This window comes from Oncorhynchus masou, chromosome 24 (assembly GCF_036934945.1).
Source record: "Oncorhynchus masou masou isolate Uvic2021 chromosome 24, UVic_Omas_1.1, whole genome shotgun sequence".
Lineage (NCBI taxonomy): Eukaryota > Metazoa > Chordata > Actinopteri > Salmoniformes > Salmonidae > Oncorhynchus > Oncorhynchus masou.
In genome coordinates, this window is record NC_088235.1 from 71,898,078 (window position 1) to 71,911,234 (window position 13,157).

At 44.7% G+C, this 13,157-nt stretch overlaps 1 protein-coding gene across 3 annotated transcripts in view; it reads right to left on the reverse strand.

The window, feature by feature from the left end:
• The window catches only part of LOC135512571 (choline transporter-like protein 5-B), a 63,599-nt gene that overhangs the window by 14,343 nt on the left and 36,099 nt on the right, over positions 1 to 13,157 (reverse strand). For all 3 annotated transcript variants that reach the window (XM_064934725.1, XM_064934727.1, XM_064934726.1), the window contains exons 3-7: positions 10,165 to 10,238; positions 7,396 to 7,480; positions 6,519 to 6,603; positions 6,266 to 6,394; positions 2,833 to 2,893 (exon numbers count right to left, since the gene is read on the reverse strand). In XM_064934725.1, the coding sequence (XP_064790797.1) occupies positions 2,833 to 2,893; positions 6,266 to 6,394; positions 6,519 to 6,603; positions 7,396 to 7,480; positions 10,165 to 10,238 (434 nt within the window). The remainder of the gene's footprint in view (positions 1 to 2,832; positions 2,894 to 6,265; positions 6,395 to 6,518; positions 6,604 to 7,395; positions 7,481 to 10,164; positions 10,239 to 13,157) is intronic.

Genomic DNA, 13,157 nt, shown 5'->3' on the forward strand with positions numbered 1-13,157 from the left:
TAAGTGTGAACCTAAGTGTCACGTCCTGGTCGAAGTATATTGTGTTTGTCTTTATTTATTTGGTCAGGCCAGGGTGTGACATGGGTTTATTGTGGTGTGTTTTGTCTTGGGGTTTTGTTGGATGTTGGGTGTGTGACTTAGTGGGGGTATCTAGCATAGTCTATGGCTGTCTGGAGTGGTTCTCAATCAGAGGCAGGTGTTTATTGTTGTCTCTGATTGGGAACCATATTTAGGCAGCCATATTCTTTGAGTGTTTAGTGGGTGATTGTTCCTGTCTGTGTTTGTGTTCACCAGATAGGCTGTATAGGTTCACGTTTGTTCTTTGTTTTGTTTGTTATTTCATGTCTAGTTCATTTCATTAAAGAACATGAATAACCACCACGCTGCATTTTGGTCCGCTTCTCCTTCAACAGATGAGAACCATTATAGAATCACCCACTACAACAGGACCAAGCGGCGTGGTAACAGGCAACAGCAACAGCAGGAGCAACAAAGAGAGGAATGGACATGGGAGGACGAATTGGACGGAGAAGGACCCTGGGCTCAGCCTGGAGAATATCGCCGCCCCAAAGAAGAACTGGAGGCGGGGAATGCGGAGAGGCGACGGCGACGCGGATGGAAGCCCGAGAGTCAGCCCCAAAAATTTCTTGGTAGGGGGGGGCTCAGGGAGAGTGTGGCAGAGTCAGGAGTCAGACCTGAGCCAACTCTCCCTGTTTATCGTGAGGAATCAAGGAGACCAGAACCAGAGCCGGTGTTGGAGGTGAGCGAAGCAGAGACTGTGAAGGAGTTAATGGGGAAATTGGAGGAGAGAGAAATGAGGGAGTTGCTGTGTTGGTGCTTTAAGCATGGAATTTGCCCGACGGAGCGTGTCGGGATTTGATGGCACCTGGGTCAGCGATCCATACTCGTCCTGAGGTGCGTGTTAGTCGGCTGGTGAAGATGGTGCCAGCCTCACGCACCAGGCCTCCTGTGCACCTCCCTAGCCTTGCACGTCCTGTGCCAGCACTGCTCTCAAGATCTCCAGTACGCCTTCACGGTCTAGCCCATCCTGTGCCACCTCCACACACCAGCCCTCCGGTTGCAACTCCCCGCACCAGGCTTCCTGTGCGTGTCCTCGGCCCAGTACCACCAGTGCCAGCACCACGCATCAGGCCTACAGTGCGCCTCGCTTCTCCAGCACTGCCGGAGCCTTCCTCCTCTCCTGCGCTGCCGGAGTCTCCCGCCTGTTCAGCGCAGCCAGAGCCTTCTTCCTCTACAGCGTTGCTGTAGTCTCCTGCCTGTTCAGCGCAGCCAGAGATACCAGTCTGCATGGAGCAGCCAGAGCTGTCAGTCTGCATGGAGCAGCCAGAGCTGTCAGTCTGCATGGAGCTGCCAGTCTGCAAGGAGACGCCAGAACTGCCAGTCTGCAAGAAGCTGCCAGAGCCGATAGTCTGCATGGAGCTGCCGGAGCCGCCAGTCAGCATGGAGCAGCCAGATCCGTCAATCTGCCAGGATCCACCAGTCAGACCGACTCTTCCAGATCCGCCAGTCAGCCAGACTCTTCCAGATCCGCCAGACTCTTCCAGATCCGCCAGACTCTTCCAGATCCGCCAGACTCTTCCAGATCTGCCAGTCAACCAGACTCATCCAGATCTGCCAGACTCTTCCAGATCTGCCAGACTCTTCCAGATCTGCCAGACTCTTCCAGATCTGCCAGACTCTTCCAGATCTGCCAGACTCTTCCAGATCTGCCAGACTCTTCCAGATCCGCCAGGCAACCAGACTCTTCCAGATCCGCCAGTCAACCAGACCCATCCAGATCCGCCAGTCAACCAGACTCTTCCAGATCCGCCAGTCAACCAGACTCTTCCAGATCCGCCAGTCAACCAGACTCTTCCAGATCCGCCAGTCAGCCAGGATCTGCCAGAACCGCCAGCCAGCCAGGATCTGCCGGATCCAACTACCTGCCTGAGCTTCCTCTCAGTGCCGGGCTTCCTCTCAGTGCCCGGGCTTCCTCTCAGTGCCGGGCTTCCTCTCAGTGCCGGGCTTCCTCTCAGTGCCGGGCTTCCTCTCAGTGCCGGGCTTCCTCTCAGTCCCGGGCTGCCCCTCAGTCCCGAGCTGCCCCTCAGTCCCGAGCTGCCCCTCAGTCCCGAGCTGCCCCTCAGTCCAGTGGGGTTCTGGGTGAGGACTACTAGGCCATGGTCGGCGGTGAGGGTGGACTATCCTAGGACGCGAGGAGGAGGAACTAAGACATTGATAGAGTGGGGTCCACGTCCCGCGCCGGAGCCGCCACCATGGACAGATGCCCACCCGGACCCTTCCCTATTGTTTTGATGTGCGTCCAGGAGTCCGCACCTTGGGGGGGGGTGTTCTGTCACGCCCTGGTCAAAGTATATTGTGTTTGTCTTTATTTATTTGGTCAGGCCAGGGTGTGACATGGGTTTATTGGGGTGTGTTTTGTCTTGGGGTTTTGTTGGGTGTTGGGTGTGTGGCTTAGTGGGGGTATCTAGCATAGTCTATGGCTGTCTGGAGTGGTTCTCAATCAGAGGCAGGCGTTTATCGTTTATCGTATTTAAGCAGCCATATTCTTTGAGTGTTTCGTGGGTGATTGTTCCTGTCTCTGTGTTTACCAGATAGGCTGTATAGGTTTTCACGTTCGTTTTTTGTTTTGTTTTGTTTGTTATTTCATGTCTAGTTCATTTCATTAAAGAACATGAATAACCACCACGCTGCATTTTGGTCCGCTTCTCCTTCGACAGACGAGAACCGTTACACTAAGTCTTAGGAATAGACCGTATGAAAGTCACAATAAGGATAGCGGATGAACTGTGTGCAGAACTCGGATTCACTTACAAGGTCTGCTTGGCACTATCATGGAAGGGCAGTCCTCATCTCTCAAGACTTGTGCAACGGACTAAACAGAAAAAAGGCGAGAGGGAGAAGAAGTCAAACAATACCCACTGTGTGACGTCAAAGCCTCAATCTTGATTTTTTTAATAAGTCGTCTGTTCTTTCGACTAATAAATTGGTCGGAATATTAAAACGTGTATTTTAGGTTAGGATGACTGGGTTATCCTATGACTTTGCCATTATCCAACAGGACCATGAGGAGAGTGGGCGTGTGGCTGAGTTGACTAGGAACAGACGACTGTCTGTCATACAGTATAGAACAGACTGGTAGGGAACCCTTTCTGCTCTATCTTCTATTCCTCAGTTTAGCACTCTGCTCTGGGTACTGACTGAGTAGACACAGTGTGGGTGGGAGAACCAACGATTCAGCAGTAACAGTGTGATTGTGTGATTATGAGTTCCCACACATCATCTCGCACACTCTCCCTTCCCCCCTTTCCCTCTCTTTCTGTCTCTCTAAGTCTCATCTGAGGTGCCATGCCAGCATGTCTGACGAACATGGACCAGTATCACAGTCTGTGTCCCACAAACCAACTCGTCAGAGCTGTGAGTGACATCAGCAGATGCCTCACGCTTTTCTCTCACAGGACTTTCAAATGACATTCTCATCATGTTTCCTTTACATAGTACATTAGGCCCAGTACTTACAGAAAAACACATCCAATGATATTACTTTGTATAATTTCTATACAACAAGATATATTATATGCAACAACTAAATGACTCAATCTGACTCCAATAAGATTTGAATTCCTGAAGAGGAAGGGCCTCGGTCGCTACTAGTGAACACTATTATTGATCTTATTTTAATTCCAAAAACAAAAGTTTGTTTAAACGCCCAGTGTCGTCAAAATCATGATTCGCCTGTGTTGTATATATATTTCCACTAGGGCTGTCCCCGTCTAAAACAAATCTTGGTCGACCAAGAGTCACCTGTTCTTTTGACTAATAAATTGGTCTAAATATTAAAATGTGTATTTTCCATGTATAGACACACCTTGTGCGATTAAATAAAATCAACTATATGTATTGAGCTTATCTGATGCTTTCAGCGCACTGTTTGATGAAATAAGACACAAATTACTCAAGAGAGCCAAATAACAAGAAAAAGAATAAAAACTTAACCTGACCCGATCATCCTCCTCTCCCTCCTGCTCGCTTTCGCAGATTCTGCCGTTACTCTCCTGAAGATGCTGGTAATAGGCTACACGAGGATTTGACAACCTTCCTCATAAGGAATGCCAACTTAGCTTACCATTTCTACCCATCTGCCTTCCAGTTATGGTTTTCATATGCACATTTTCGTGGAACTGTTTCATTTCATTCGTAATAACGTCTTCATATCTCAAAATCATTGTCAAGTGGTTAATCTAAATTCTATCCAAATCTAAATGAAAAAGTGACACAAACCTAAAACATAACCTTCGTTGCCATTGCCAATGATGATACGCCTACTCCCGCTCCGGTGCTTGACGCCACCAGACTACTAACCACCGGTCCTTGCAACCTACATTATGCACACCTGGCAACAATCATTACACACACCTGCTCCCCATCGTTATGCACACCTGGACATCATCATTACTTTTATTACTTCACCTTTATTTAGCCCTCATTAGCCTCAGTCTTCAGGCAGTATTGGTTTTGTATATCTTCATGTTCCTTGTAAACTTACCAACCGCACTTGCTTCCTGACTCCCTGTGTCTACATAACAAACAATGTAAAAAAAAAGCCCACATAAAGCCAACAAACAAAAACATTGCAGCCTGCAGGTAGAAAATATCCCGATAAAAATAAATATCATATAAATCACATTGGCAATGCATGGCCTGTCTGCAACAAACTTGAAGCATTGTATCAACTTGGGTCAGTCTCAAAGCTTGTGCTAGCAAACTTGCAACATCGTATAAAATATCCTGGGAGCTTATTGTTTCCTGCAGCAGTGAGCTCAGAACAGACACAGTTGTAGGCTATTTTGCGCAAGGGATAAGAGGTCATTAGGCAGGCCTGTTTCATGATGTTTCCACTGGATCACAGCATGATGTTTTTTTTCCCCTTTCATGCCGAGTGGTTATTGAAAGGAAGAGCTGGAGAGACGTTTCTAATACATTGAGGAACTATTGTCATTCTCAACGGATGAAAAAAAAAGAAGACTTTGTTTACTTGCTGTTTAAGGTGAAAATAACATTACTTTGAGAAGCTCCACAACTCATTAGAGGTGGTGCGTTAAGTCAATCAGAAATACTATCAGATCCAAAAATGGGCACATTTTACATGCCTACAATTGTAGCCTATAAGCCTACTTCTATGCCTAATCAGGTGCACGTCCTTACTCAACATTGACATGAGGGCTCCAAATAAAAAATGACTAAATTGACAAAACTCGGAAATGGAATGAAATCAACCAAAACTTGTTTCTCACAAGCATATATTGTGTGTTCTGCAAACAAAAAGTGTCCACTCCGACAACGAGAACGGTAAAAGACTGGAATAATAATATATTGAATGCATTAACAGAAATGACCGTAACATTGTAGATTAGAAATGATAGGAATTCATGATAAATGTACTACTGGTGATATATGTAATGGGGAATTGATATACACTAACCATCCAACACAAAAAATTCACAAAATGAAGTTACGAAGGAAACAATAAATGTGCACAAATTGTAGGAAGAGAGCGCATTCTGCAGAGAGATGTGCATTGTGCATTTTAGCCACACTCCCCTTCTTCTTGGGCTGTGCCATCCCTACAGCCTCCACAATGGAATTGTTTACTGAGATGGATGCGAATCCCACAGGTTTCTCGTGTGCCATAAAAATATATATATTTGCTACTGCTCAAAAAAAAATCTTGGTCGACCAACAGCCTATCGACCAAACAATCAACCAGTAGACTAATTGGGGTCAGCCCCAATTGGAATAATACTGTGGAATTGTGTAAGAGCTGTCTGAAAAGACTGCCTGAAATTTCTGCCTATTTTGGTGAGATGGAGTTTTGCCCTGTCTGGTGACATCACTAGGCGGTAAATTAGTTAATAGACCAATACGAAAGAGAGTTCCAAACCTTTCTGCCAATAACAGCTAGTTATCAATTTTCCCCTCCCCACTCTGACCACTCCCAGACAGTCGTAGCAAAATTCTTGCTTGGCTCTTTTCTAGGAAGCTATTTTTGTTTCTTTTTGACCATTTTAATTTAAAACAAATCACAGTAATGTACTTAAATGCTCCATAGAAAATATTTTAATTGTGAGAAAAAAAATGGCTGCAGTGGATGCGAGTACTCCACAGACTTATAGAGCAATAACCATTACAGAAGATAGAACACTCAACGACTTGATAAGTGAGTGACTGGAGGCATCAGTCTCGGTACCTTTCTTGGATTGTCGAAGCCCGGCTTGCAGAACTGCCTGTAATACTCCCAGTAGCTCTTGTTGTACCTGTAGTTGTATTGCATGTCGAGGTATGTTGCAAATCTGTCTGGGCACTTGGAGACGCAGAGCTGGGAAGAGACGAGAAAGGGACAGCCAAACATCAAATCAACGCTTAGTGACAGAGAACAAGCGAGAAAAAACGAGTGGGAACATAATAGCATAATGTCTGCAGCGTTAAGAGGCAGCACTCACCTGGGTTGTAGGGCACTGGAGGTTAATGAGAACGGCAGGATTGGCACATTGCAATATGTTGAAGTAGAATAATATGGCTTTGTTGCTGTAACCACAGGGAAATGGAGAGAATAGTCATTAGATTCCCAACACGAAAACAATGACAGTTTTATTAAGAGAACGCGGAGAACAAACGTGGTATGGAAAATCTAACAGCAGATTGATCCATCTGTCAAACAGTGTGTGAAAACACAGGGAGCAGGAACGTCCGTGGCGGTTGTTGCAGAAAGGTCCGTGGCGGTTGTCAATGCTTCTTTATTAAGCGTTTTTCATATACGGTGCGCAAAGCACTCAATAAACAAAATATTACAGACTAATACAACTAGTAGGCAGCCAGTGCGGTGCAGGAAAACCCATAGAAAAGCTATACTCAAATTATATTGACAAAGAATAGGTGTAAGGAGCAGATCAGCCTGTGATTGTCATAACAGGACGCACAACTGCAACTGTGTTTCAACTATAGTCTTCTTCAGGCAACGTTGCTCCTTATTTGTATTGTTATAAATCTAACTTGCATATAGTTAAAAAAAAGGTTTTCCTGCATCATACTGGCCACTTACTTGTTTTCTTTACTGGTTTACCTGCCATTTAGAGGGCCGACCTACCACCGTAAATGACCGACCTACCACTGTCCTCAACTCACTGAGACTAATACAACTGACATGCTGAGGCCGGGTATTAAATCGTAGGAAATAGCAGTTCCTCTGCATTATGATATCTCTCATATAGTTTGTGCCGTATTGCGGGTGTCAAAAGTGTTCAAGCCGACACACCTCCCAAGCAGCTTTGGTATCTCTTCCAAGTGCACTAAAAGATTGGCATCTGTCTTTATACTCACGCGTTGGGGGTCCCCTGCTGTCCACAGAACTGTCCGTGGCTGTCGGTGGGGTAGACCACCTTCCTGGGGTCGCCATGGATCCAGGCTGCAACCAGACAAAAAACGTCCGTATCATTAGCCTCATTCCCTGCCCCTTCAACTGTCAATCACTCTGGGCATTTATGAGTCAGTGACAGGACCTCCCTGGCTGTGTGTGCATGCGAATACTCTGCCCGCCTGTAACGCACACTAACATAATCACTTCCGAATTTAAAGAAGCAGGTCAAACGGGATCAAAGGCAAGACTCCTATTATGAATCACAATCAGAAAAGCCAGATATGAAAAGATTAGCGAGAGCTGGCCGCTCAGCAATTACAGGACAACCTGAAAACCTTGAGACTACCCTTACAGAATACAGAGAGATCATTTGAGTGAAAACCACTGGGTTGTTTCACCAATTAGGTACCTTTTGAGAAGTGTAACCTAGTATAAAACGTTTTGATTTCAACTACTTTTAACATTGTCATAAAGAGCACATGTTTAACTTCTTTAAAAAAACAAGTTTTCCCATCTCAAGAGGTTACATTTAAAAAATGACTTCAGTAAGTGCCTTTTAAGTGCCATATAAATTAACAGCCCAAAATCCCCTTGTGACAGGGGGAATGGAAGCTTGATTTGTGCAACAGGGAGAGACAATTGAATGCAATACATTTAATTGTAGAGTAAACAGCCTATGGGTTACAGGGTTTACATATTATGGTCTGTTTTCCATCACAAAACACCAGAACATGGCCAAAAAGGGTAAAACCAGCTCACCTGCTTTTACACTATGATCTGACTATTAGATGTTCAATGTTTCTTTAGAAAATAATACTTAAAAAGGAATAGTTTACCCATATAAAATCGAGAGTTCTGCTTACGTAACAGGGTTGAACTTAAAATGAGGAACATACGTAAATGAGTCACTAGTCACAATAAATAAATAATAATAATTTAGAAATGACTGTCAAGGCAACAAAATAACTAGGGTATAACAATGGTGAAAACTTGTTGAAATCTTGGGATTAAGTGGGTTCAATTCTCCCTGGAAGTCACAGAAGGGGCCCCTGAGGGACATGTAAAAATGCTGAAATGTGGCACTTTAGCAAGTCTTTATTCACATAAAAAAATCTGATTTGTTGAATTTTCCTTGTGGTCTATATTAAAAAGGCCACTATATAAAAAATGGCACTTCAAAGTCTTTTACAATTCAATGTTGGGGCACAATTTCTATTTTAAATATCAAAGTGATGCAAAATGCACTCTTTTCATGGTTCTGTTGGTGGTGTCGTTCCAAGGCCAGTCTGTATCTTCTGAGACTACTCTGAAATTCAATCCAAGCTGCAAATTTGTTTTTCTAACCTGTTTCAGACATTAAAGTAATTATTTTCTGTTAGAGGACAAGGCATTCTATTCCCTTTCTAGCCAACAACACTGTACCTGCCTCACCCAATAGTCCGGATGAAACAGAGTTTATGCATGATGAAGACCACGGGCGAGGAGAAAGAATGAAAAGCTGTTCACGTAATTGCAAACACGCCAGCGTCTATTTGAAGTCACCTCCATTTTCATGGCTCTGGCTCTCTTAAAGTAATTGGGCAACAGACAGTCCTTCCTCTGCCCAGACTGAGACGTGACTCCACTGCACACGGGAGTCAGTGGGACTGCACTTTGAGAAAAGACAGTTGATTTGACTCATTTAGGGTGTGTGTGTGGGGGGGAGGGGTGTGTGTGTGTGTGTGTGTTTGGTTTTACTATCCTTCTGGTTCTCACAAGGAAAAAAATATATTTTAGGCGTAGGGGTTAGCTTTAAGGTTAGGGTTAGAATTATGGTTAGGGGTAAGGTTTAGGAGATCGGGTTTTGAATGGGAATCAATTGTTTGGTCCCCACAAGAATAGTAAAACAAATGTGTTTGTGTGTGTGCACGTGTGTGTGTGTGTTTAAGCATGCATGTCTGTGTCTGTACAGACTGAGGTGTGTGCGTGTGAGGAGAGTCACATGATTGATTCCAATCTACTGAGAGGAGCACACTGCAGTAAGGCTGCGTTTACGTCGTCACGCACAACTTCTCTAAATCCCTTAAAAGGAATGGAGGCCAGAGGATGTCACCCATAACCCTGGAGAACATGGTCAAAACCCCCAATCAAGAGATTAGACACACAGATTAGGGAGATGCCATACAATAACCTCAGAAACAGAAAGTGACTCACATAAAATCATTAGACTCTGATGTTGCGGACTCCCACTCATTAAGGAATGGGTCTGACTCTGGGGAAATTCAAGTACTCATATTTCCACCTCCCACACACTTCACAACACCAGAGGCTCTGTTGCCCAACGCAAAACGGGATCCAATACAAAACGTTATCTAGCATTTAAATGGCAACGCAGTCGGTGGAACGCAGTTCGAATCCCCGAGCCGGCAAGGTGGAAAAAATTTGCCACCTGGGCGCCGATGACGTGAACATCGATCAAGGCAGCCCCACGCACCTCTCTGATTCAGAAGGGTTGGGTTAAATGCAGAAGACACATTTTGATCGAATGCATTTCCCTTTCCCACCCAAAGACTTTGTCAAGATGAGAGCTAGGCAAGCAGAAACTTATGAACACACACACACACACACACACTCTCTCTCTCTACATGTACATGGGACTTCGACTCGCACAACGTGGAGCATCATCATAGGGTGGGCTGTGGTGTTACGAAACCAACGTGTCTGATGAAATAAGCAGCAACATGACAACTCACCCACGGTGCCCAGAGCGATGTAGCCGAGGATGAAGATGACGAATACGACACAGCACACCACATCCGTGCAGCCCCTGGAGAGAAGACAGAGAAAGAGAGGGACAGAAGGAGTGAGTTAAGAGAGAAAGAGTGTCAATTAGATGAGCCTAGTACCAAGGGCTCTGCCCTTGCCATGGCATCCCTGACAGTGGGCTTGTACTTGAGCTCCTAAGCTGGGTGCAGCATTTGCCACCTGACAAGACCAGGTGGCATCTCAAGACACAGGGCTCCGAGAAAAACATTCCGAGCTCCAATTTCTAATGAGACACGCTCCAACCCCCAGAGTCTATGCTCTCCACAGAGATCCCTCCAACAGAGGTTTTGAAGGTTGGATTGCACAATAGTATGTTACATCTCTGCTATAGAGAGGGGAGGCTCTCTCTCTCACAGCTGGGGTTTCTCCTCCTGTCCACAAATAAGAAGTCCTCTCTCGTCACTCACACTTCTCTCACCCCCAGAGAAGCTGTCAGCCTTGCCCCGCCAGGGCCCCTTCCTCTAAAACCCTCCCCAACTTCCACCCTGTTATGTCCCCTCAGAGCGAGTACAATCCAAGTCTGAACTTTATCATACAGAGCATGCCCTGTGAAGGCTACACTAAGGAACTACACACCCGAAAGTAAGACCCTTGTGTTTTAAACACTCCTCTTTCATCCCCAGGAAGAAAGCCAGTGTCGAGTGGAGGCCAGAGGCAGGTCTGCTGTGGCGCTCCTTTGAGGTAGCTGCTTGTCCTTGTTTTGTATGCAGCGTGGTGCCACCATAGACTCCACGAGCAGCACATACGCACATTGCTTTTGAGCCTCCGAACACCATTTTTGTGATTAAATAGCAGATGGTCCTGCGGAGCTCAGGCCACAGATGCACATAGAATATCAATTTCATTGCAATGGATATTAAAAGGGATAAACTACTTAGATAGAGAAATACACAGAAACAAATATGCTGTATACACATACAAACACACATGCAAGAACGTTTAGGTTACCAAGGATGGCTCTTAAACTGATTTAGACTGAGGGAGTTGCACAGTTCAATCTTTGCATCACAAATGATCCAGGATTGTTTTGCAAGTGCTGTTGCTACTAAGCAGAATGATCATAGCCCTACATAAATACTGTAGGTAATTGCAACTGCATTTGCATTCCATGCTAATGAGATGTATTGGTGAAAATGGGGCTTGTTGAGTTCAACATTAGTGAAGATTTAGATTTCTTCACAGTTAAAAATGGCTGAAATCCAGAACTACAGTACCTATAATAAACACATTTCTCACTGCTGAATTAAAATGGGCCTATTATTACCAATCACATCTGAATTACATGGGCTTGATTGCAACAAACAGTCAGAACTTAGCATGCTCCTGCAGGTTAATGCTGGATTCCTTTAAATCAAATCCACATGTATTTGTCACATGCGCCGAATACTACAGGTCAGCTCTGACAGCTGATGCTTAACGTTAGAGAGGGAGATATAAGACTCCAGCTTCAGTGATTTTTGCAATTCGTTCCAGTCATTGGCAGCAGAGAACTGGAAGGAAAGGCAGCCAAAGGAAGTGTTGGCTTTGGGGATGACCAGTGAAATATACCACTATGGCGTTGAAAGCTGAGCTTCAGTCAATTAACAGTATTTTCACATAGGTGTTCCTGTGTGTGGAGTGCGATTGAGATTTCATCATCTGTGGATCTTTTGCGGCGGTATGCGAATTGGAGTGGGTCTAGGGTTTCTGGGTTTATGGTGTTGATGTTAGTCATGACCTGCCTTTCAAAGCACTTTGTAGCTACTGACGTGAGTTCTACTGGGTGCTAGTCATTTAGGTAGGTTACTTTCGCTTTCTTGGACACAGGAACTATGGTGTTCTGCTTGAAACAGGTATACTACCATTCAAAGGTTTGGGGTCAATTAGAAATTTCCTTGTTTTTGAAAGAAAAGTATTTTTTTCGTCCATTAAAATAACAGCAACTTGATCAGAGATGCAGTGCAGACATTGTTAATAATGTAAATGACTATTGTAGCTGGAAACGGCAGAATTTTTATGGAATATCTACATAGGCGTACAGAGGCCCATTATCAGCAACCATCACACCTGTGTTCCAATGGCACGTTGTTAGCTAATCCAAGTATATCATTTTAAAAGGCTAATTGATCATTAGAAAATCATTTTGCAATTATGTTAGCACTGTTAAAAAATGTTTTTTTTTAAACAGCTGAAAACTGTTGTTCTGATTAAAGAAGCAATACAACTGGCCTTCTTTAGACTAGTTGAGTATCTGGAGCATCAGCATTTGTGGATTCGATTACAGGGTCAAAATGGCCAGAAACAAATAACTTTCTTCTGAAACTCACCAGTCTATTCTTGTTCTGAGAAATGAAGGCTATTCCATGAAAGAAATTGCCAAGAAACTGAAGATCTTGTACAACGCTGTATACTATTCCCTTCACAGAACAGCGCAAACTGGCTCTAACCAGAATAGAAAGAGGAGCGGGAGGCCCCGGTGCAAAACTGAGCAAGAGGCCAAGTAGATTAGTGTCTAGTTTGAGAAACTTACGCCTCACAAGTCCTCAACTGACAGCTTCATTAAATAATACCTGCAAAACACCAGTCTCAATGTCAACAGTGAAGAGGCGTCTCCAGGATGCTGGCCTTCTAGGCAGAGTTCCTCTGTCCAGTGTCTGTGTTATTTTGCACATCTTCATATTTTATTTTTATTGGCCAGTCTGAGATATGGCGTTTTCTTTGCAACTTTACCTAGAAGGCCAGCATCTCAGAGTTGCCTCTTCACTGCAGATGTTGAGACTGGTGTTTTGCGGGTGCTATTTAATGAAGCTGCCAGTTGAGGACTTGTGGCAATGCACATGGTGATCTTAGGCTTGTGTGGCTGCTCGGCCATGGAAACCCATTTCATGAAGCTCCCGATGAGCAGTTATTGTGCTGACATTGCCTCTAGAGGCAGTTTGGA